This window comes from Heterocephalus glaber, unplaced genomic scaffold (assembly GCF_053883595.1).
Source record: "Heterocephalus glaber isolate CG9 unplaced genomic scaffold, H.glaber_assembly_v1.0 deba00000474, whole genome shotgun sequence".
NCBI classification, from domain to species: Eukaryota; Metazoa; Chordata; class Mammalia; order Rodentia; family Bathyergidae; genus Heterocephalus; species Heterocephalus glaber.
This window is the reverse complement of record NW_028258146.1, coordinates 82,869-105,233: the sequence shown is the minus strand read 5'-3', so window position 1 is coordinate 105,233 and position 22,365 is coordinate 82,869. Positions and strand designations below refer to the sequence as shown.

Below are 22,365 nucleotides of genomic sequence, written 5' to 3'. Positions count from 1 at the left end.
CAGCTACAGACTTAAGTTTTCAGAGTAAAAAGTGATGGGCAGCATGCTGGCCCATGAGTTTCCAGTCACAGGCCTAGCGACTGCTGGGAACACAGAGGGGTTGATTTTGGCTTTGGAAACTCAGACAGGCTACCTGTTCCAAGAATTCCCACTCTTCTGAAAATCCCTGCCTGCTTGAAAATCAAGCAAGGTGAGAATAATGGAAATGGTCTTGGTGAAACCAGGCATGGTGACACATACCTGCAATTTCAGCATTCTGGGAGCCTGAGGCAGGAGGATCACATTAGAGCCCAGCCTGGGCAATTTAGAAACTTAGGAAAACCCTGTCTCAAAATGAAAGAAAAAAAAAGAAAAAAGGGAGCTGAGATATAGCTCAGTGCAAAGGCCCTAGGTTCAGTCCCCAGGACCACCAAAAATAAAAAAATAAAAAGGAAAAAGAAACAAACGGCTTTTGTTTAGGGCATGCAGGTGAAAAGAAACTGGTCTGTGGGCAGGGGCCCAGAATAGAGTACTCTCAGGGCATTAGGAGGATGAGCAGCTTGAAAAGGAGACAGGGAATTAGACTTGGAATTAGAAAAAATTTCAAAATTGGGGTGTTTTTATTTTAGCACTGGGGATGGAACCCAGGGCCTCATGCATGCTGGGCTATCATTGAGCTATATCCCCAGCTCCAAGAAATTGTTAGAGAAAACAGGCAAGAAGTTGTCAGGAAATCCAGAGGAGCTAGGGCAGCCCTCTGGGAGCTCGAGAACTGTTGTTGAGCCGTGCACTTCTAGCATGTTCTGCCCGGGCCAGGCTCTGAGGAAGATGTGCACTGTGGGAAATGCTGTGGCAGGATCCAGGAACACTGGTGGAAAGCAGTGAGCCTTTGCTGGCCCTGAGGTATGGCCCTTTCACCCCACCCACCTCAGCTCCCCCTTCCCTCCACACCCTCCCTCCCAGTGTCCTTGGGAGCTGGGGACACACTCTGGCCTCCCAGTAACCAGGCAGAAACCTCCTTGCTACCGTGGAGTCATCAGCTGTTCCCTCCTTCACAGCCCTGAATGCTTGCTGATTCTACCTTGCTGTGCTGCTGGCCCATTACCTTCACCTAACAAGGAGACTCAGGTGCTGAACAGCAGGGTGCTGGTGGAGAGGACTCCAACAGGCTGAGGATCCAGTTGACCCTTTGGGATCCCCATAGTCCTGCACCTTCTCTGGGCCAGTCCTGCTCTCCGCATGCCCAGAGCTATAGGCAGCTCCTAGGTGACTCACTGCTGAGCTTCCCAGTTCAGGCAGCCTCACCCTTGGCCCTGCATCCTGGAGCCTCACTGCGCCTTCCTCTCTCCCTCCCTCCCTTCATGCCCAGAGTTGGGAGAGAGCTAGGTTTGAGCTGGATTCCTCATCCAGTGTGACTCATGTGCTCACCCAGAGAGTGAACAGCAAGAGATCTGAGTCCAGATTCTTGGAGGTTTCTCCTCAGCCTTGGCCTTAGCCTTGCCTCTGACCTAGAGACTTGAAGTGATAAAGACCCTTAGCTTACTGTGATGGCTTATTCTGTGTGTCAATTTGGCAAGATTGTGTTGCCTAGTTTTTGGTCAAATACTCTTCTAGATGTTGCTGTGAAGGTATTTTTTAGATGTAAATCAGTAGACTTAAAGTGAAAAAAAACAAATTATCTTCCATAATACGTGTGGGCCTTGTCTAGTGAGTCAAAAGGTCCTAAGAGAAAGGACGGGGTAAAAAGAAGGGACTCTGCCTTGAGACATCCTTTAGACACAAGACTTCGATGTAAACTCTCCCCTGGGTCTCCAGCCTGCAGGCCTTCTCTGCAGGTCTGTCTTGCTGGCCCCACAGTCACATGAGCCAGTTCCTTAAAATCGATTTCTCTCTCCTCCCACTTGTGTGCATGCGCACACACTCTCTCTCTCTCTCTCTCTCTCTCTCTCTCTCTCTCTCTCTCTCTCTCTCTCACACACACACACACACACACACACACACACACACGCACTCACTCACACACATGTATCTCTCTGGAGAACCCTGACTTAACAGTTAATATACTTGACTCCCAGTGGCTCGTGGCCAGGAGAGGTAGAGTTCAAGACTGCTGGGGGCCCTCGGGTCCTCCTGTCCCTTCCCACCATCTCACTGTGGGAGATAACCCTCCAGCCCTCAGTTTCTCACTCTGCCCCTGTGAAATGTCTCCTGCTTGGAAAGCAGGTTATAAGGGAGCCAGAAGGATCCTGTAAGTCATGTCTCTGCCTCTTTACCATTATCTAATAATTTTTTTATGATGGACCAAACCTTTCATTTAAATTGGACAAAATTTACCATGGAAAGGGACAAATGGACTTAAATGCATTTGCCAGAAGATATAAACAACTGATTTAATTATTTCCCAAGCAGAGGTTAGAAGGGCGCTGGATGACAAACTCCTGAGAATCCATGGAATGTAGGAGTGTGTGGACCTCAGGGACCATCTGGCCCCAGACTTTCTGCAGAATCCCAATCTTATAAGAGGCTCTGAGAAAGCAAGGGGGGGCTTGCTATGTAAGTTTGGGAAATACTGCAAATGCTACCACCCTTCCAGCAGAAAGCACAGGAGTACTGGGATATAGCTCTTGTAACTCCACAGAGCAATAAAGCACATTAACATTCAGAATTCCATCCCCAGGACACACACACATATAAGCACAGGAGCCAGAATATCCAGCAGGAGAAAGTGGTTATCTGCTACATGTTTTGCTTTCCAGCCTAATTTGGTACAAATGTCTTCTCCCTCCTGCTTTTTGCCACTCTTGGGACACATGAGCTGTTGCAACACTCATTTGTAGGTAGGGAAGCCACAGGGGAGGGGGTCTACATGGTGACTTAGGGACTAACCCAGGGCACGAACCACATCTCCTATCCCCACCCTGAGCCACACGTTGGGGAGCCATGATCATGGAAGAATAAACCAAATCCTCTATGTGGCTTCATAGATTCTACTAAAGAGAAAGCATCCTTTTGTATTTATTTGTTACTACTGCCGTTTCCTGAATTTTGATTCAATTATACTTCGCAATGGCCAGGCATCTGGTTCTGCAGCCCTGTTTCATGCAGAGGGTATCATTAATTTTAAAGACTTCAAAGTTAAAACACAACACTTATCGTGAAGCCCCCTCTGAGCAAAGCTGTTGAACCTTGCTGCCCACCCTGCTCCATCCCTCTGGCTGGGGTGACCTGACCCTGGAGGAGAAGGAAAGTTGTGACCCACCCCTGGGAAAATAGCACCCCTGAGGGGGGACCAGAGAATCCCAGTCTTGCCTCAAGTCAGCCACCCTGGCCAAGTCCAGCAGGGGACAAGGTGGCCTGTGTTGGCAATTTGTACCCCCACAGGGCAGCCCTCCCCTACACATCTGGCTGACATCAGTCATTTGGGCATTAGTAGGCATCCAACAGACACTGAGGCAGGCTGCCCTCACAAGGTGACCTTTGAGTCTGGAACCATGGGCAGGGGATGTCCTCTTTGGACATAAGGAAGGGTTCCCACAAGTTGGGTGTTGCTTGGGGGATAGAACAATGTGGTGGTTGCTTTTATTACTTTTGCTGGTTTGCTACTCTTTGGTGTTTCCCAAGCCTGAGAAGTGAGCCTCTCCTCCCTAAACATTCCTCCGTCTCCAGAAGTTCTGATTCTTCCCTACCTGCCTTCCAAGAGCTGCCCCTTCCACCTCTGAGGGGCAGGCCCTTCATGACCCTGCTGTTGGTGTTCTTAGGGGCATGTCTGTGCTTAACATGCACACACGTACATGTGCATACATACATACACACACCCAGGACACCTACAACTCTGCATTCTCAGAAACACATTCTGAGGTGATTTTTGTCGCACAAATATCCCAAAGTGCACTTATACAAACCTGGATGGTATAGCCAATGTCAGTGAACCTATGCCCCTTGTGTTATTTGTTTTTCTTTTAAGACAAAAGATATTAATGTATCAGTTGTTTTTTCTAAACCAAAGCCTCAGTATTCAGGTTTAATTGCAGTGTTGGCACTTTGTGATAAAAAAGTATGTTTTAGTTTGCAGTTTGGGCACTCAGTCTCTAAAAGGTTCGCCATCACTGATCTAGACCAATCACTCAGTATGGGCAATTGCAGTATAGACACACATAAACACAATGGTTACTGCTGGCATTACATGGCACACTGTCTTACAGTGAACTGTTTTGTTTTTATAAATAGAAGGAGTTCTCTGTAAAGATAAAAAGCATAGTATGGATAAGCCATAGAGCATTATGTACTTTACATAACTCCATGTCCTGTATGCATGTGTCTACACTACTAGCTTCCCAACACATGAGTAATATGGGATTGCCAGGTGTGGTGGTGCCTGCCTGTAATCCCAGCACCCAGGAGGCTGAGGCAGGAGGATCGTCATGAGTTCAGGGTCAGCCTGGGCTACACAGTGAGTTCAAGGATATCCTGAACTACATGTGAAACCCTTTCTCAAAAAAAGTAATATTGGGCAGTAGGATGTCACATTAGCTGTGATGTCACCAGGCAATAGGAATTTCTTAGCTCCATTATAATCCTACAAGACCACCATCAGGTATGTGGTCTGTTGTTGACTGAAACATCTTTATTTAGAACTATACTTGGGGTTTTTTGATTAATTTTATTGGTATACTTTTGATATACATAATGATCACATTCATCACAGGCAATTTGTACCTTTACATAATATATCTTCTTTTGCGCCCCCATGCTCCTCCCTTCCCTTCAATCCTTCCCCCTCCCTCTACAAAACTTTGTTTCTATTGTTTTCCTTACATTCTTTTTTCTTTTTTTAGCCTTCCTTTCCCCTTCCCTTCCCTTCTCTTCCCCCTTCTCCCTCCCTTGTTCCCCTTCCCATTGGACATTTTCTTCCTACTTCCCAATATCCAGTATCCATCTTGATCTTTATTTACCCTTTGAGTGTCTCATACAAGAGAAACTGCAATATTTAAACATGTGTGTCCGGTTTATTTCACTTAAGCATTTAACATCAATTTTATTATTCTGTTAATGAGTCTGCTAAGGGGTTTTTAACTTAGGTAGTTAGATTTCCTTAAAGATTTTTTTTTTAATTCCAGTGCTGGGGATTGAACCCAGGTCCCTGTGCATGCTAGGCAAACATTCTACGACTGAGCTATACCCTAGCCATCCTTAAAGATTTGAAATAATTTTCCAAATTTAACATATCCAATTTTCTTAAGATTATAAGCACTCTTGCTAAAAAGCAGGCCATTCCCAGGTTTCTAAATAGTTGTTAAAATTTAATAAATTCAGCTTATAGATATTGTGACTATGAAGTTCTCTTACATATTTCAAAACTGGTAAAAACTTAACCAAGAGCCAGGGATTTAGCTCAGTGGTTCCACTGCCTGCCTCACAAGCCCAAGGACCGCAGTTCGAGCCCCGGTACAAAAAAAAAAAACCTTGACCAAATGCTCCTTCAGTATTCTGCTTAAAACCATAAGCCTATAATCAATTTCTCAATTACCTGTTCTAAATAGAAATTGGGAGACCAATCTGTTAGATACTGAGATGCCTCGCATGAACTTTACAGGTGTGTGAAATACCAGATTTATACATTCCTGAGCTTATTTGACCTTGATGTCTGTCTATATCCCTCTGCCTAATTCTGACCATTTCTGGGTTGAGAACATGTTGATGCTGAGGACTCCAGAGCAAACAAGTCCCTCATTCTCCAAGTGCCTTCCTTCAGGGAGTGGTTTCATCCCACAGCTTCTGGAACCCAGGCTTGTTTCCTCTTTTCATCTTCACCCCCCACCACCCCCAAGCTTCTCCCCCCCTCCCCATCCACAAGGCTTCATGGATGGATTAAATTCTGTTTATTGCTTGATTCCTTCATCTCCCTTCCCCAATTCTTCCCATCTGTCAGCCCCACCTACTGCAGTCATTTCACAGCTTCCTCTTGTGTCCTAGGCCATGCTAATGACAGGAATCACAGGAAGCCATGCTGCCTTATGATCTCACCTCTGCTTACATTACTTCCAAAGATGGGAGCTCGCCTTTTTTATTGTGGTAAAATACAAATAATATGTTAGTCCGCTTTCTATTACTGTAACAGACATCTGAGATTACCAACTTATAAGGAGAAAAAGTCTTGAAGGTTTCAGTCCATGATCAGTTGGCCTGTGGTAGCCCATCATGGTGGAAGCGTAGGGTGAAGCAGAATCACTTATCTCATAGCCAGGAAGTGGAAGAGAGAAAGAGAAAGGGGCTGAGGTCTCACTGTCCTCTCCAAGGACTCACCCCAGATGACTGAAAGACTTCTCACTAGGCCCCAGTGGCACCATGGGCTGCAGACCAAGCCTTCAGCATGTGAGCCTGTGGGGGATACTTACTCACATCACAGCACACCACATAAATCTACCATCTTAACCATTTCTAAGTGCACAGTTGAGTGGTATTACATGCATTGACACTATTGTGTAGTCATCTCCAGACCTTTTTTGTCTTCCCAGGGTGAAACTCCATATCCATTAAACTATAAGTCTCTATTCCCCCGTTCCTATACCCCACCCCCTGGAAGCCACCATTCTACTTTCTGCCTCTATGCCATGTACCTCTCTAGGGACCTCATATAGAAGGAATCATCCCGTAGCTGTCCTTCTGTGGCTGGTTTATTTTATTTAGCATAGTATCCCCAAGGTTCATCCACATTGGAGCATGCATCAGTACTTCCTTCCCCACTTGTTTTTAAATATTCTTATACTGAGCTGAGAACCACCTTGGGGCAAGAAGTCCTTCAGGAAACATTTCTGACCAGCCCAGCTCTACGGTGGGAGCAGACGGCCAAGGGGAGTGTGTCAGGGACACATGTGCCCACAGAAGCCCAGGGCTGGTGGCCATGTAGAGCAGATGTCTGGCCATGTGGTCCCTGGTTGCTCACACTGTGCTCCTGGCTGGGGTCAGCAGCAGTGGAAGAGGTGGGGCTCTTGGCCCCCTTGCTGTGGCCTTGTCTCCTTTTCACCTCCTCTGCACCCTGGAAAAAGCGCCACCTCAGTCTTAACCTGGTATATTCATTCCCTGTGGCTACTGTAGCGAATCGCCACCAAGTGGGTGACTTAGAACAACAGAAATATATTCTCTCACAGTTCTGGAGGCTAGAAGTCTAGAAGTCAGCAGGGCTGATCCCTATCTAGAGGTGCTAGGGAGATTTTGTTCATTCCCCCTTTCAGCTTTGGCAGCCTCGGCTCTGGCTGTCCCCTCACACTGCTGCCTTCTCTGTGTCTGATTGAGACACCTGTACTGGGTTGAGGGCCATCTGAATAAACAAAGGATGTGTTCATGCAGAGGTTGTTAAATCAATCTCATCTGTAAAGACCCTTTTGCCAGAAGAGGTCACCTTCACAGTTTCCCGGAATGAGAACATGGGTGCATCTTTCGGGGACCACCATTTAACCCCCTGTACTGGGGTTAAATTGAGGGTTAATATTTTGTTTTTAAGGGGGTTGGTTTTTTGAGACAGGGTCTCACTTTGTAGTTCAGGCTGGCCCTGAACTCACTATGTAGCCCAGGCTGGCCTCGAATGCTCAGTGATCATCCTGCCTCTGCCTCCTGAGTGCTGGGATCACAGGCGTGCACAACCACACCTGGATGTTTGTTGCATTTGGTATATACATATACTGCCGGCACCTCTTCCCCTTCCAGGGACACTTTTAGGATTCTACCCTTGTTCCTAAGACACCATTGTCTTCCTAGAGAAGTGAGCCTTGTCTGCTGTAGCCTCTTTAATTCTGAGATGCCCTCACTTCTCCCTGGTGGGTTCCTCAGGCTGTGTTTCCCTAACAGCACCTGACATTTCCCTTCCTTCCCCTGGGATTCCCTTGGAAGGCAAGCCAGAATGTCACAAGGAAGGGATGGCAGTTCAGACATCCAGCTGCCACCAGTACTCCCCAGGCTTGACCTCTCCCTTGGGAAAAGCTGCCTAGGATATACTGGAGCCCGCTCCATTCCATTTCCTGCTTGCCCTCTGGACTCTAATTAGTTTCCTTCTGGTGGGCTGTTTGATTACACCCTCATTAAGGAGCTCTGCACACTCAGCTATGGTAGCTTCAACATTGCATCTGTCTACCTTTCCCGGTTAGTATTCAGAGCTCGGTGCCTCCCTCCCCCGGCTGTGTCGTTGCAGAAAATGTGGAGTCATGCCTGGAGGAGAGAGACTAATGCCTGCTTGTGGCCGGTGGGGAATGGGCTTGAAGCCTGTCCTTTCAAAGGGAAGCAGGGAGTTGAGGCTTAAAATAGAATATGCCTGGCAACCCACTCTGGCTTTTCCCAGCATCCCCTCACACACCTCAGGAGACCACCACCACCCCCCCAAAAAAGATGAACTTTCTGGGAACACTGAAAACAGAGACAGGTGGACAGTCTGAGAGGAACTTCTCGCTGTTAGACAGGGAACTGATCCAAGAAAGAACTGGCCCAGGATTCCCCTAAGGAATCCGAGACCTACAGTAAGAAGGAAGCCAAGTTCTCTTTCAGTCTCAGGACTTCCCTGAGCAGGAAGTCAGCAATTGTGCTGAGTGTGCCCCAGTGGTAGAGCACTTGCCTAGTATGTGTAGGAGTCCTGAGTTCCAGCACTGCAAAAAAAGAATATCAGGCCTTTGGAAGGTACCATACAAGTGGTGGTTTGGGCATAGAAAGATTGCGGCTCACCCTCCCCTCACTGCACCCTCTCTCACACCTCTGCCTACATCTACATCCATTCAGAGAGCAGCTTTCAGAAACCACCATATAGGAAGTGGGGAAAGGGTGACCCAAGAGATGTGACACTATCCACAAATGTCCCATGTCCTTCATGGCTAGTGGGGTCTGCTAAGGCAGGAAATAGTGCCTGGGGGCACTATTGTCGATTTCCACAGACTACACTGTTGCACATGTAAGGGATTCAGAATCACATTAACTAATGCCCAAGATGCAGCCTGGGGCTGGGCTCCACAGCAAGCCAGAGCCTATAGAGCTGAATTCAGCTCATACCCAGAGAGACAGTAATAACAAGGACATGCTGATAGGCATGGGTCTCCTTTGATCTCGCCTTCTTTGAGGGTAAGCTACAAAACCTGGATGTTGTATAAGTACCATAGAACTGAACCCTCACCTCAGATTGATCTACAGCAAGATGCTGAAGAAATGAACTTAGTAGGAAAAGAACAAAAGGCCACAAAAAACAGGCCAAGCCAAGATGGAGAAGAAAACCAACAGAATGAGATGAAAGAGGAGATTAATAAGCAAAATAAGAACTGCAAGGAAACAAATGCTAGCTGACTTGCAGCCCTATTGTTGGCAGTGGAAGTAGTGATGATGCCATGGAATGTCAAATCTATGGTGTGAAAGATGAACTTGAGACCCCAACAAGAGTTCGTTCTTGAAAAAACACAAGAAAAGATAAAAGATAGAGATACTGAGAGCTGATACCGATTTTCCACTGGCAAATCATGCTGAAAAGGCTAAAAGACTCAAGCTGAAAAATGACTGTGTAGATAGAAAGACTCCAAGACTGAAGGTAAATCCAGAGAAAACATTACCTCTGGGGACAGGGAAGCAAAAATGTTTAAGAACCAGCCTGGCAGTGTGATGCACGCCTATATTCCCAGCTAATCAAGAGGCCAAGGCAAGAGTATTGCATGAGCCCAGGAGCTTAGGCTAGCCTAGGAAACATATTGAGACCCTGTTTTTTTGTTTGGTTGGGGTTTTTTTTGGGGAGGTGGGTACCAGAGATCGAACTCAGGACCTTGCACTTGCAAGGCAGGCAGCGGAACCACTGAGCTAAATCCCTGGCCCTGTGAGACCCTGTTCTTAAGGGGAAAAAATTTTTTAAGAACCAACCATGATGAGCATGAAAAAAAAATAGCCAGGTGTATATGTACCCTTCTCTGTACCCTCTTGTCTCAAGAAGGGTCTGTGTTTGGGCTGGGGATTTAGCTCAGTGGTTCCACCACCTGCCTCTCGTGTGTAAGGTCCCAAGTTCGATCCCCAGTACCAAAAAAAAAAAAAGGATCTGTATTTGCCTGCCTGGGTCTCAAGCTTTCCTTCCTTTCTTCGTAATTTTACCATTTTAACCATTTTTAAGTGTACAGTTCAGTAGCGTTAAGTACATCACATTGTACAACCGTCTCTGGAACTTTTTTTGTCTTACAAAGCTGAAACTCAGTAGCTGCTAAGCACAAACTCCCCACGCTCCTTCTCCAGCACCTAGAAACCACCACTGTACTTTGCCTTTTGACTACTCTGACTAGCTTGCTTTACTCAGCATAATGTCCTCAGAGTTCATCCATGTTGGTTTTTCAGGATTTCCTTCCTTCCTAATTGTATTGTATGTTTATACCACATTTTGTTCATCCAGTCATCTGTCGTAGACACTCAGGTAGCTTCCACCTCTTGGCTATTGAGAGTAATGCTGCCATAAACAGGAGGGTAAGATAGCCCTTTTTGAGACCCTATGTTCGATCAGTTTTCCTGTCACTGAGACCAGATACTCAACATCCTTCAAGGAGGAGAGGTTTGACTTCAGCTTCGGAGGTTTCAGTCCATGCTTGACAGGCTCTGAGGCAGAAACATCATGTTGAAGGTTCATGACAGAAGAAAGTTACTCACCCCAGGGCAGCCAGAAGCAGAGAGGTACTCCCCCAGTGTCCCACATCCTAATGGCACATCTGCCACAAACATCAGTGGCTATATAGTGCCCCATAGCCCAATCACTTCCAAAAGCACCACCTCTGAACAAATGAGGTTTGGAGGGGGGCATTTTAGATCTAAACCATAACACACTGCTTTCAGTTCTTTGAGATGTATGCCCAGAGGTGAAATTACTAGATCTTGTAGTAAGTATATGTTCAGTATTTTGAGAAACTGCCTGTTTTCCATGGTGGCTGTGCCATTTCACATTCCTCCCAGCGATAAGAAAGTTTCCAGTTTCTCTACCTGTTGGCCGACACTTGTTATTTGGCGGAGCAGGGAGGAAAGGTGCTTTTTTGATCTGAGAACTGCAACAACTGAAAAGTTGATTTGTATCTGGAAGAGAAGAATCAAGTGCTAAGAAGGTTTATGAGGTAGCAATAAGAACTGAGGTACAGTTTGGGTTACAGAAGAGACATAGGGAAGGGGTTTTAGCAACCTGGAGACATCATGAATGGGGTGTCCATTTGATGACCTTCAGAGACTGTTGTAAAGCTATCACTTGCATTTTAGGCTGTGTGTTGAACTGATGTTATAGGAAGCCAACAGTGTGCTGGCACCTTCCAGTAGACACAGCTGGGTTTTAGTGGCAAAAACAGCCCTACAAGAGCCTGGGCTTGAAAAAGCAGCTAAAGAAACAAAAATCCAACAGCCTCAGAGCCATTTGCAATACTAAATTCTGGAGGGCAGCTGAGTAACATATGCAGCATTTTGAAGAGAGTTTGTATCAAGCATATTGTCTTCAGGTGTGACTTCCACATAAAGGACTGTTCACATAGTCTGGAGCTCAGAAAAGAAGCTATCCCTGTGTCCCTTCTGGGGGGAAGCAGGGACTGGCGATTGATGCTCCCAGCAGGGCAGGAACACAAAGTAGAGGTGTGGGTCTAACGATTAGCAGGTATCAAAGAACAAGGGCAACAGTGAGTGTGGAAGCTCAGGGCCAGTGATGCACACATGTGTCCAAACCTAAGTGTAAAATGCCACATGTGGTCATTGGTAGGTCATTTTCTTATTAAAAAAAAAATGTAGTAGTGACCTGGGTCTAAAAATTGCATACTACCAACAAAGACCAAGAAAAGAAGGGACCTAGTCCACAGACAAATGTTGAAATTCTATGGTGACCTCTCCCCTGGCTATTTTCTAGGTCATTGTTGTGGTTTGTCCCCACCAAAACTCATGTGGAAGCCAGGTGTGGTGGCACATGCTTGTAATCCCAGCACTCTGGAGACTAAGGGAGAAAGGTTGCTGCTTGTGCTATATAGTGAGTTCAAAGCCAACCTGAACTACATAGCGAGACCCTGTCTCAAAAAAAAAACACCGCATGTGGAAGTTTGTTGCCACTGAAGCAGTGTTGAGAAGTGAGGCCTTTACAAGAGACTAATATTCTTCTTGAGAGTCTGAATTAGTTCTTGTAGGACTAGATTAGTTCTTCCCAGTGCAGGCTGTTATAAAGCGGGTCAGCTCCTTTGTCCCCTTCTCTCTCCCACATGCTCCATCTGGCTGCTCTCACATGTGCTCCTGCCATGAGGTATTGTCCACCGTGTTATGACTCACTGTGAGGCCCTGGCCAGATGTGGCCACCCAGTCTTCACCTTCCCAGTCTCTGAACTGTGAGTTAAATGTAAGCATCTTTTATTTATAAATTATCCAGTCTCAGGTATTCTGTTACAGCAGCAGAAAACTGACTAAGACAGTTTCCTGGATTCTTGTTCTCAGGGTGCTGCTTGCCATTGCTTACCAGGTAGAAAGTCCAGGGCCTACTCCCTTGGGTCAGTGTTCCTCCTCCCAGACACCAGCTTCTGAGTCCCTTTAGCACCACCATGTAAGCTGTGCCTGCATAGACAGGAGCCTCCTTGGAGGCCTGGGGTAATGGGCAATAGGAGGGATGAAGTCTATGGGACCTATGGGTTTTTCCAAGGTCCAAAGGGAAGACCTTGGAAGCTAAACCCTTCCCAGGGGGATCCCTAGGTCCTAACCTGGCCCCTAACTCTCTGTTAGCCCCTTTCTCCTAGAATAACACATTATTCTAACCTAGTGCCTTGCAAAACTTTTTGGGTTTTTTTGGTATCAGGATCCCTTTATAGTCTTGAAAATCATTAAAGACTTCAAAGAGTTTTCCTTAATGTGGATCATATCTAATGCTAGTTACACTATTGGAAATTAAGGCCAGAGGATTTTAAGGATTTATTTACTTATTTAAATTAATAAGAAGATTAAAAAATAAAAAATAAATAAATAAAATAAAAATAAATAAATAAAAATTAAAAAATTAATAAGAAGAAGATGGAGCTGTTGATCAAAGGATATATAATTACAGTGAGATAAAAGTAGAAAAAGTCCAGAATAGGCAAATATAAAGACAAAAAATAAGTAAGTGATTACCTGGGGCCATAGTAGGGTAGGATTGGGAATTAGTTGCTTGGGTGATGAAGATGCTCTAAATTTGACTGTGGTGATGAATGTACAAATCTGTGAACATACTCCAAAAACTTTAAGTTGTATGCTTTTTGTTTTGTCTTGTCCTTCACATACACTAAGCATGTGCTCTATCACTGCTAAACCAGGATTATATATTTTAATGGGTGATTTGTATGATATGTGTGTGTGAATTATACCTCAATAAAACTGTTTTGTTCATTGAAAATAAAATTAATACATATAGGAGAAATAAATTTTTACAAAAATAACAAAATTTTCCAAAAGAAAATAAATGGGGGTCCTTTTTTTTTTTTAACGCAGGTCTCACCACATGGCCTAGGCTAGGCTCAAACTTGGAATCCTGCTGCCTCCAGCTCCCAGAGTACTTGGGATTTCAGGGTTGTGCTACCACACCCAGGTTCCCTGAGGTCTTTAGACCATACTGTTCTGACCTCTTGTATGAATCTCTGCTCATTTTTTTTCTCTTTTTTTTTTTTTTTTGTACTGGAGATCAAATTCGGGACCTTGGGCTTATGAGGCAGGTGGTGGAACCACTGAGCTAATCCCTGGCTCTGTTCATTTTTTTTCAGGGCTGGGGATAGAAACAGGGCTTCCTACGTGCTAGGCAACTGCTCTACCTTGAGCTATACCCCAGCCCTCTGATTACTTTTTGAAACCTATATCCCTTGACCTTCAAGCCCATCATCTCTCATCCCATTGCAACAAATCTTCAAAGCTGCTTATTCAAGCGCAGTCATGTGGAAGCCCCACTTCCTTAAGATAGCATATGTAATGGTGGCCACTGGGTCCAGCAACTCAGTTAGGGAGCAGCTGGTGACTCGAGCCAGTCTGGTCACACCCTCCAAGAGTGACTCCCACCAGTGATGACTCAGCGCACCTTCTGATGAATAATAAGCTCCCAGATTTCTGATAAGGAACTGTCCATGTGCACAGTCCCTAGAAATGATGCTGTTTAGACCCAGGATGAGGAAGATGGGCTTGTCCTCAGTGCTCCCATGCTTTTCAAGGCAAACCAGCCACACCAAGGCTGGCACCTGTAGGGGCTACATCTGGATTTGATTATTCCACCTCCCTCATCCACACTGCAGGCACCAAGCCAAAGCAGAGCTGGAACTCTAGAGGCCCCTCAGGGCAGCACTGGTGCAGCCGTGGGTGCAGTCAGAGAGGAGCCTGGCCTCTGGGGCTACAGATCCTGAGGGTTTGGCTGGCCCCTGTCCCTCCTACCCTGCCCCAGGGGTAGCCACTGGTGAGGGATGACAGTCATCTCCAATAAGCTAGCTTAGGGGAAGGAGCACAAGAGGACACCAGGTCCTCAGGATGTGAGGTGCCCTAAAGCAGCAGGAACATTCTGTGGACTTAGGCGGGGTTGAAATAAAGCAATAAAGCATGCAGCACCCTTTGCTCTGTCCCTATCTGGTGTTACCTGTTGCCGTTCTGCCCACCACAACTGGAATTCAGAAGGAGGGCGTTGGCTGTTACTCAGTTCCCCGGAAATGCCCTTCCTCCTCTCTCCCACCTCTTCTTTCCTTCCCGCTGCCCTCATCAAGCAACAAGCACGGGAAGCAGACAGCACTCCAGAGAGAAATGGTACCACTGACAGCACCAGAGCACCCAGGGTGAAGGGCCAGGGCAGGAGGAAGGAACTCAGGAGAGTGGGCTTTGGGGAGGGCCACTTTGCATCTTCTCAGACCTGCCAAACTGGGTTAGCCAGTGAGGTTTTCTTGGAACTTCCAGAATGGAGTGGCCTCAACCAACCCAGAAATGTAGGGGTCTGGAAAGATGGGTAAGGCTGGTAAGAACATAGGAAACCCAAGCCACCATTTTTTAGTCTTGGGCCTCCCAAATTCTCTTTGGCAGCAGAGCTACATTTATTTGTTCGATTGTTTTTGTTTGTTTGAAACCAAGAGCTGCTCTGCCCACAATCTCACTGGCTCCTCTGCCCTCCCCCTGTCCACCCTACTGCCCACCTCCTGCCCCAGGAGCTGGGAACTATTTGGTAACTCCTGTTGCAATTTGCCTGCCCATTTCACAGATGGGGAGCACTTCATTGGAAGTGATCTCTTGCCCACAGACTTAGAGTTGGGGGCCAACCAAGGCCTGAGACCACTACATGTCAGGGGTACACACACAGGAAGGGGTGCACAGGGGCAAAGCAGAGGAGGGATGGAGGCTGACTTTGGGTTGACAGCCACGGAGGAACAGCCCAGCTTACAACAGACTAGGAAAGAAAAATGACCACACCTCTGACCTCTGGCCATGGGAATCACCACCTCCCTTCCCCAGGCAGGAAAGCCTGGAGCTATAAGCTGTGAGAAGCTGGATACTAGCCCACAGTCCTTTGACCACACAGCCTTCTGAGACCCTGGAACACAAGCCCTCTGCCTTGTGGCTTTCTTGTGTCCCCAGCCCCACTTCCCTCTGCCCACAGGCCGGGCCATATTTGTGCACATTACTGAGTAATAGTGTGTGTCCTGGGAACCCATGTGACCACACAGCCTGGACTGTGAGGCCAGCATGGACTTCCTGTGCCAAGATCCCTGTGCTGCCCAAATTCCCAACATTTTTCTGGACAGTTCATGGCTTTTGACACATCAGGTGGGTCTGTGGTGTAAAAAGAGGTTAAGAACAGCTGCAGCAGGAGAGGAGCGGCCTCGAGGCCCTGGGAGAAGGGCGAGGGGAGGGGGAGAGGAGCCACTCTCATGGGCATTGTCACCCTGCCAGAGGCTTTGCCCATGTTATTTGGTTTTGTTTCACTGACTTGTGATGCTGGGTCACTGTTTCCATCTTACAGATGAGAAAACTCAGACTCGGTGGTGTTAGGTAGCTCGCCTGAGGGTGCAGCACAGCTGAACAAGCCAGGTGGGACAGAGGTCAAGGCAGGTGTTGTCCTTGCTTCTGCAAAGGACCCAGCTCCAGCCCTCAGCAGCCGGTGTTTCAGAAGCCCCCTCCACTCACCCACACCTCAGCTTATGTCCCTGGCTCCTGGTCCCCAGCATTATTTCAGCAGCCAGAGAACCTTGCAGGGCCACCGCAGTCGCCTCTGAGGTTCATTTCTTCAAAGTAGGAAATAAAGACCGAAGCTGGCCCCGCTTCTTGAAGTTCATATGAAGGGATGGGGAACAGACTGCATACAGGAGATCCTGGGTTTTATCCCTAGGGCCTAGCACATAAACGGAAAAGAAAGACTAAATTAACAGAAATCTTCCAGGTATGGTGGCACATGCCTGTAATCACAGCTAGTGAGGAGGCTGAGGCAGAGAATTATGAGTTCAAGGCCAGTCCAGGAAATTTATCAAGACTCTGAGTCAAAATTAAAGCCTGGGATGGTAGCACAGGCCTGTAATCCCAGCAATCTGGGAGGCTGAGGCAGGAGGATCACAAGCTTGAGCCTAGCCTGGGCCACTTAGTGAGACCCTGTCTCAAAATAAAAAGTAAAAAAAAAAACAAAAAAAGGGCTGTGCATAAAGTTCAGTAAGAAGGCCTTGGGTTCGATCCCCACTAACACATGCACAGGCACACAGAAAATAAAAACAGAAAACTGTATATTTTTTTATGGACAGAAGTCTAATTGGGAGATAACAGTATAAACCTAGCAAGGCTTGTTCATTCAGACCCTTCTAGGTCTGTGTGTTTTTGACATTCTTTTCCTCCAGTGTACAGGGGGTTACCGCTGGCTCCCAAAACTGAGCTATGACCTGCTAAGAGGAAAGTCAGAGAGGCCTTCTGCTTCTGTAGTTTCCTCAGATACCACAGTGCCATATTTTAGATACCATGTCCCGAAATTCATCGCCCCCAGACCCTTGTCCCTCCTCAGACCAGGGGAACCTCTGTTCCAGCCGTACTTAACACCACCTTACTTGGTACTGCTCACTTCCATCTGCCTCCCTTCCATTACAAGGACCCCACTGTACACCCGGATGGGCCCCCAGTGGGGCTTCCTCCTGGGTACCTGGCAGCTTCTCCTTAAGATCCCACAGCTCAAAAACTTCCAGGGCAAAGGATCCTGACGTTGGGTCATCTACAGCAAAAACACAAGTGAAAACCAGTAATCGACCTCATCACAGGAGGGGAGTTTTCCACATTCTGCCCCCATGGAGGCACAGCCACTAGGACTGAGGCTGGCCATGCTTAGCTTCATGGTTGGGAAAACAGAGAGGTGAAGCATGGGGGCTGTCTTGGGAGAGGTTCATCAACCAGGACCTGCAGGAACCGAAGAGACTTCAGATGCCGATGTGGGTCCCTCCTCTCCCTCAGCTGGAAATAAAGAGACAGGGTTTTCCTGGTGCCCTGAGGGATGTACTGTAGCCACCTCCTTGCCAGGGATCTGGGGGAGGCTGAGCTGGCTCCAGGGAGCTGTACAAGCTGCTCTGGGGGACACAGAAGTTGGGTGGCACTTGACCTGGACACCCACCCCTCACCTCTGCACTTCCTCTGCTCTTGCAGGACCTGGGCATGGAGTCGACCTCCCTGGACGATGTCCTGTATCGATATGCCAGCTTTCGGAACCTGGTGGACCCCATCACACATGACCTCATCATCAGCCTGGCACGCTATATCCACTGCCCTAAGCCGGTAGGGCAGCTGTGGCCTAAGCCAGCCTGGCCCTGGGGTGTGAGGTGGGCGCCTGTTTGGACAAAGTCATTCAGGGCCCAAGGAAAATGAGCCCCCTCCTTCAGGCACCAAGAGGGTGGGCTTGAGGTACCCTCCTACTGGTACCATCAACCCTGGAAGGTTTTGTCGGGCCTATGGATAAATTCATTGCCAACATTTTAAAAATTAATACTTTATATAACCCCTATATTCTGCTGACCTTAAAAAGAGTGGAAACTCCAGCACCATGTGGCCTTCATTCCAACAGGGCTCTGGGGAACAGTGTCACATCGCCCCCACCACTTCACTCTTCCTGCCTGATCCCCCACAGCTCAACAGGAAATACTCCAGGGCTCTCCAGGCTCTAAGACGCTACTCAGCCCCTCTGGCTGAGAGATTCTGGCCCTGATCCTGCTGGCTTCCAGGATCCAGGCTTGGCTGTGGCCTCAGGGCATCAGACTGGCTCATCTAGGGCTTGTGCAGGGACCTGGGGGTGAGGGGTGTCCACCCAGGAGCTCTTCTCTATTGCTTGGTTCCTTCCATCCCTCAATTTCCAGCAGCTTCCAAAAGAAGCCTTTCTTCTCTGTTAGGACCAGGAGGCCAGAGCAGGACTAAGGGGTAAAGGAGGGAAGCATCCCATCTGAGCTGGATCTGGGGTAAGAGTTGGAGACACGATCTCTAAGCCCTTCCCTCTTCTGCATGGGCAGACCTGACCACAGTCACCCAGGGAGCTGCAACTTGCTCGGAGGAAAGGAGCCTCCTGGGCTGACCCTATCTGTGGCTTCATCTGGGCCCTATTCACTGGCTTCTGGGGCTGCTGGTGCCAAAACTCTGAGGTGGGGCTAGCAATGAGGGGCTGGGGTCAGCAGAAGGCAGGAATGCTGGGCTCAAGTAAAGCCAAGAGTGAAGGTTGGCAGGGGGGGCCACTGGAGGTGTGGGGAAGAGGAGCTGTGGGTCCCAAGAGCCATGAGGAGCCACCCAGCTGATACTGGGCCACCCTCGGCCTCTCACGCCTGGTCCAGCCTCTGGAAGCAGAAAGGTCCTGTACTACAGATGGGTCTGTCAGGAGGCCTTGCAGGGGTCAGACCCCTTTCTTTTCCAGAACAGGAATTGAAATGCCTACAGTTAAAAGGAATGACAGGCAATATGGCTCTCAAAAAAATATATAGGCAAGATTTCTTTCTTCCCCATTTGAGAGTTGAGGAAAATAAAATTCAGGTAATGCAGTAATCTGAGACATGGGCCTACACAGTAACTCAGGGCTGGCAAAGACACAAGAAGTAATTAACTGCTCTCATCAGACCCCATGAGACAGGAGCAGGTAAAGCAACTCATGCCCTCTGATCCTTCCCTTTAGTCTGAGTTGGGGCAAGAGGGGCACTAACTGGGCTTTTTTTTTCTTAGCAACAACAACAAAAAAAAACTTTATTAAGCTCATAAAGACAGACAGGTCTGGTTTTGCTCACCACTGTCTCCCTAGTATAGGCCACATGAATAATAAACATTACTAAATGTTAATAGAGGATTGAATAGGTGAACTGAGTGCTTACTATATACTAGGCACCATGATAAAGTGCTACAGAAATTTTTTTAAAAACTAAGCATTCTCAGAAGTCACAGTCTAGTCCAGGAAACTGATGTAAGCCAACTGTGATAATGTGATCTGAAAAGTGCCCTTTGTTCATGGCACGTAGTGCATACAACATCCTGCACAGTTCACACCCACACACGTGAGCACACACATAGGGCCTCAGGATGAGAGAGGAGAGAGGTGAGTAGAAGGGTGAAAAATGAATAATACAACCTGAGAAATTTTTCAGAGGACAAAATTATTTGAAAAGGATGGATAAGATCTCACCTAAGAGAAAAATGCATGCAAGAAGAAGACATTTATTAATTAACAAACTTGAGCAAGACCAGAGGTGCTGGAAATGCAGGCCCCTGAGAAATCAGAGGTAGCCAAGCTGCACAGAGGGATTGGGGACAGGAGGGAGAGGAGGGGGAAAGCGCTAGAAAAGCAAAGGGTAGCCAGACTATGTTGGACTCCTGACTGCCGGTGATCCCCAGAAATATAAAAGGGAGCCTCAGGAACATTGCTATAGCAAAGTGCCATAGACCAGAGGGGCTTATAAACAACAGAAATTTTCCTACCTGGGAGGCTGGGCCAGGAAGATGACAAGTTGAAGGCCAGCCTGAGCAATTTAGCAAGACTCTGTCTCAAAATATAATTTAAAAGGGTGGAAATGTAGTTCGATGCTACGGTGTTTGCCTAGCATGTGCCAGGCCCTGGGTTCAATCCTCAGTATAGAAAAAGAAGAAAATTTTCTCATTATTCTGGAGGCTGAAGTCCAAGATCAAGGTAGCTGGTGAGAGCCCTCTTCTTGGTAGCAGACTTCTACCTTCTTGTATCTTCACATGCCAGAAAGAGGACAGGAGAGCTCTCTGGCCTCCTGTTTTCAAGGCCATCATCAGGCTCCACCTTCACAACCTAACTGCCTCCTTGGGGATAAGGATTTCAACATGTGGATTTGGAGGAACACAAAGCCTCAGTCCATTGCACAGTTTGACCTTTCTCAGATCACTCGATTCCCTAAGCTTTGTTTTCCTCAACTCTAAAATGGGCACAAAAATCATCTCTCCTACCAAACTATTTTGAGAGTTAAATGAGATGATTAGCCAAGTGAGGTGACGAATGCCTATAATCCCAGCACTCTGGGAGACTGAGGCAGGAGGATCACAAGTTCAAGCCCAGCTTAGCAAGACCCTGTCTCAAACTAAAAAAATAAAAAGGATTGGGGATATAGCTCAATGCAAAGGCTCTGGATTCTAGCTTCAAGCCCCAGTATCAGAGAGAGAGAGAAAAGCTCACAAGAGACACTTGCATGTGCCTGGCACGTATGGCCTCCTGTGCTAAGAGGCCAAGTGATGACTGACTGACCCGTGCACATCTACTGGATGACAGTTGTGTGCTCAGGCCCAGTGGGTGGGTCAGGTGTGGGGTTATCAGCAAGTAAGGCATGGTCCCTGCTGCTCAGTCTTAAAGAACAACATGTGAGTCTCTGACTGGGATTCCAAAGATGCCAGAGTACACTGTGCCCACTGAAAGCCCAGGGACCTGGCCCATAGATCCCCTGCCCTGCCCAAGGCCATGTGGCAGGAGAGGCTCTCTTGAAGGACTTTCCCAGTGGTGGGTGAGGCTGGGGTGGGAGGTCCCAGCTGCAGAGACCTACCGCTGACATGGGCAGCCCTACTGCAGCCACCAGTGCTGGCCCAGAACTGACTGGGACTTCCTTTCTTACCTCTGTGCATCTGAGAAGCTCCCAGCAGCTCAGGTTGTGGGACTAGAAGTTGTAGACAGAGGCATCATCTCCAAGGTGGGTGTCCACCAGCTGTGAGATGGGAGAAAGGAAAATAGCTCTTCCTGTCCAATCTCGTGGGGAAGCACCACAGGACTGACATGCTTCCCACTGTTAAGGTGGCAGCCCCTTGGAAGAAGCCTGGCAAGTCCCAGCCACCAGGTGAGGCAGGGGCTGGATCTATGCCCTCTGCACTTGTCTGGGTGAAGGGCTGCAGGTGGGAGGTAGATCCCCAGGCATGTCTGTGGCTCTGAGCTTACAGACAAAATCAGCCTTGCTGGCCTAAGGATGGCCCTAAAAATGAGCCATAGTTCCTGGTCTTTGACCTGCTGTTTCTCTCTGTCTCTGCTGCCTTTTCCTTCTGCCAAAACCTGTCTCCAGAGCTACTGAAATAGCCTCTAACTGGGCTCCGGGCCTCCACTTTGGCCTTCCTACTTCCTGTACTTCCAGAGGGCTCATTTGTGCCATGGGTAAATTGGATTATTCAGATAGCTCACTGAAAATCCTTCAGTGTGGTATAATAATTTAAATAAAACCCTAGCTCCAGGGCTGAGGGCATAGTGCACTCAGTGGTACAGCTCTACTCAGTGATAGAGAAGTGCCTCACATGCGTGAGGCCCTGGGTTCCATCCCCAGCTCCACAAAAAACAAACAAACAAACAGCAAACCAAATGAGCCTTCTGTCTGGGACAGCACCAGCCACTTCTGGCTGCCCATCCTTCTGCTGCAGACTGAGTGTAATGTCCTTCCAGAGGCCTTTTTCAACCAGCCTACCTAATGTAGGCCTCCCATCCAGGCCTTGTCTCTTTATTTCCCCATGTATGTCTCCATCCCACTTACTGCTCTCTGAAATTATCTTGCTTATTGTGTTAGTCAGCTTTCCATTGCTATAATAAACACTGGAGATAATTAATTTAAACAGAAGAAAGGTTTACTTTGGCTCACAGTTTTGGAAGTCTCAATCAATGAACAATTGGCTGGCCCCATTGCTTCACATAGTGAAGGCAACACATCATGGCAGGAGCACAGGGCAGAGGAGGCCTGTTCACCTCATGGCCAGGTGTGAAAGGAAAGGAAAGCACTGGGGCCTTGTTTCTCTCTTTGAGGGCCCTCCGTTAATGACTTAAGACCTGCTACTAGGCCCCACCTTTAAAAGGTTCCACCACTTCTCAGTAGCACTAACCTGGAGAGGAAGCCTTTAACACATAGGCCTTTGGAGGACATTTAAGGTCCAAATGATAGTGCTTATTTATTTGTTGGCTGCTCTAAAGGG

At 47.6% G+C, this 22,365-nt stretch overlaps 1 protein-coding gene across 1 annotated transcript in view; it reads left to right on the top strand.

The window, feature by feature from the left end:
* Lrrc75a (leucine rich repeat containing 75A) overlaps nucleotides 1-22,365 on the top strand; it is a 44,508-nt gene that overhangs the window by 10,488 nt on the left and 11,655 nt on the right. Inside the window, exon 2 of the mRNA XM_087204380.1 lies at nucleotides 17,590-17,718. Within this exon, the coding sequence (XP_087060506.1) occupies nucleotides 17,590-17,718 (129 nt within the window). The remainder of the gene's footprint in view (nucleotides 1-17,589; nucleotides 17,719-22,365) is intronic.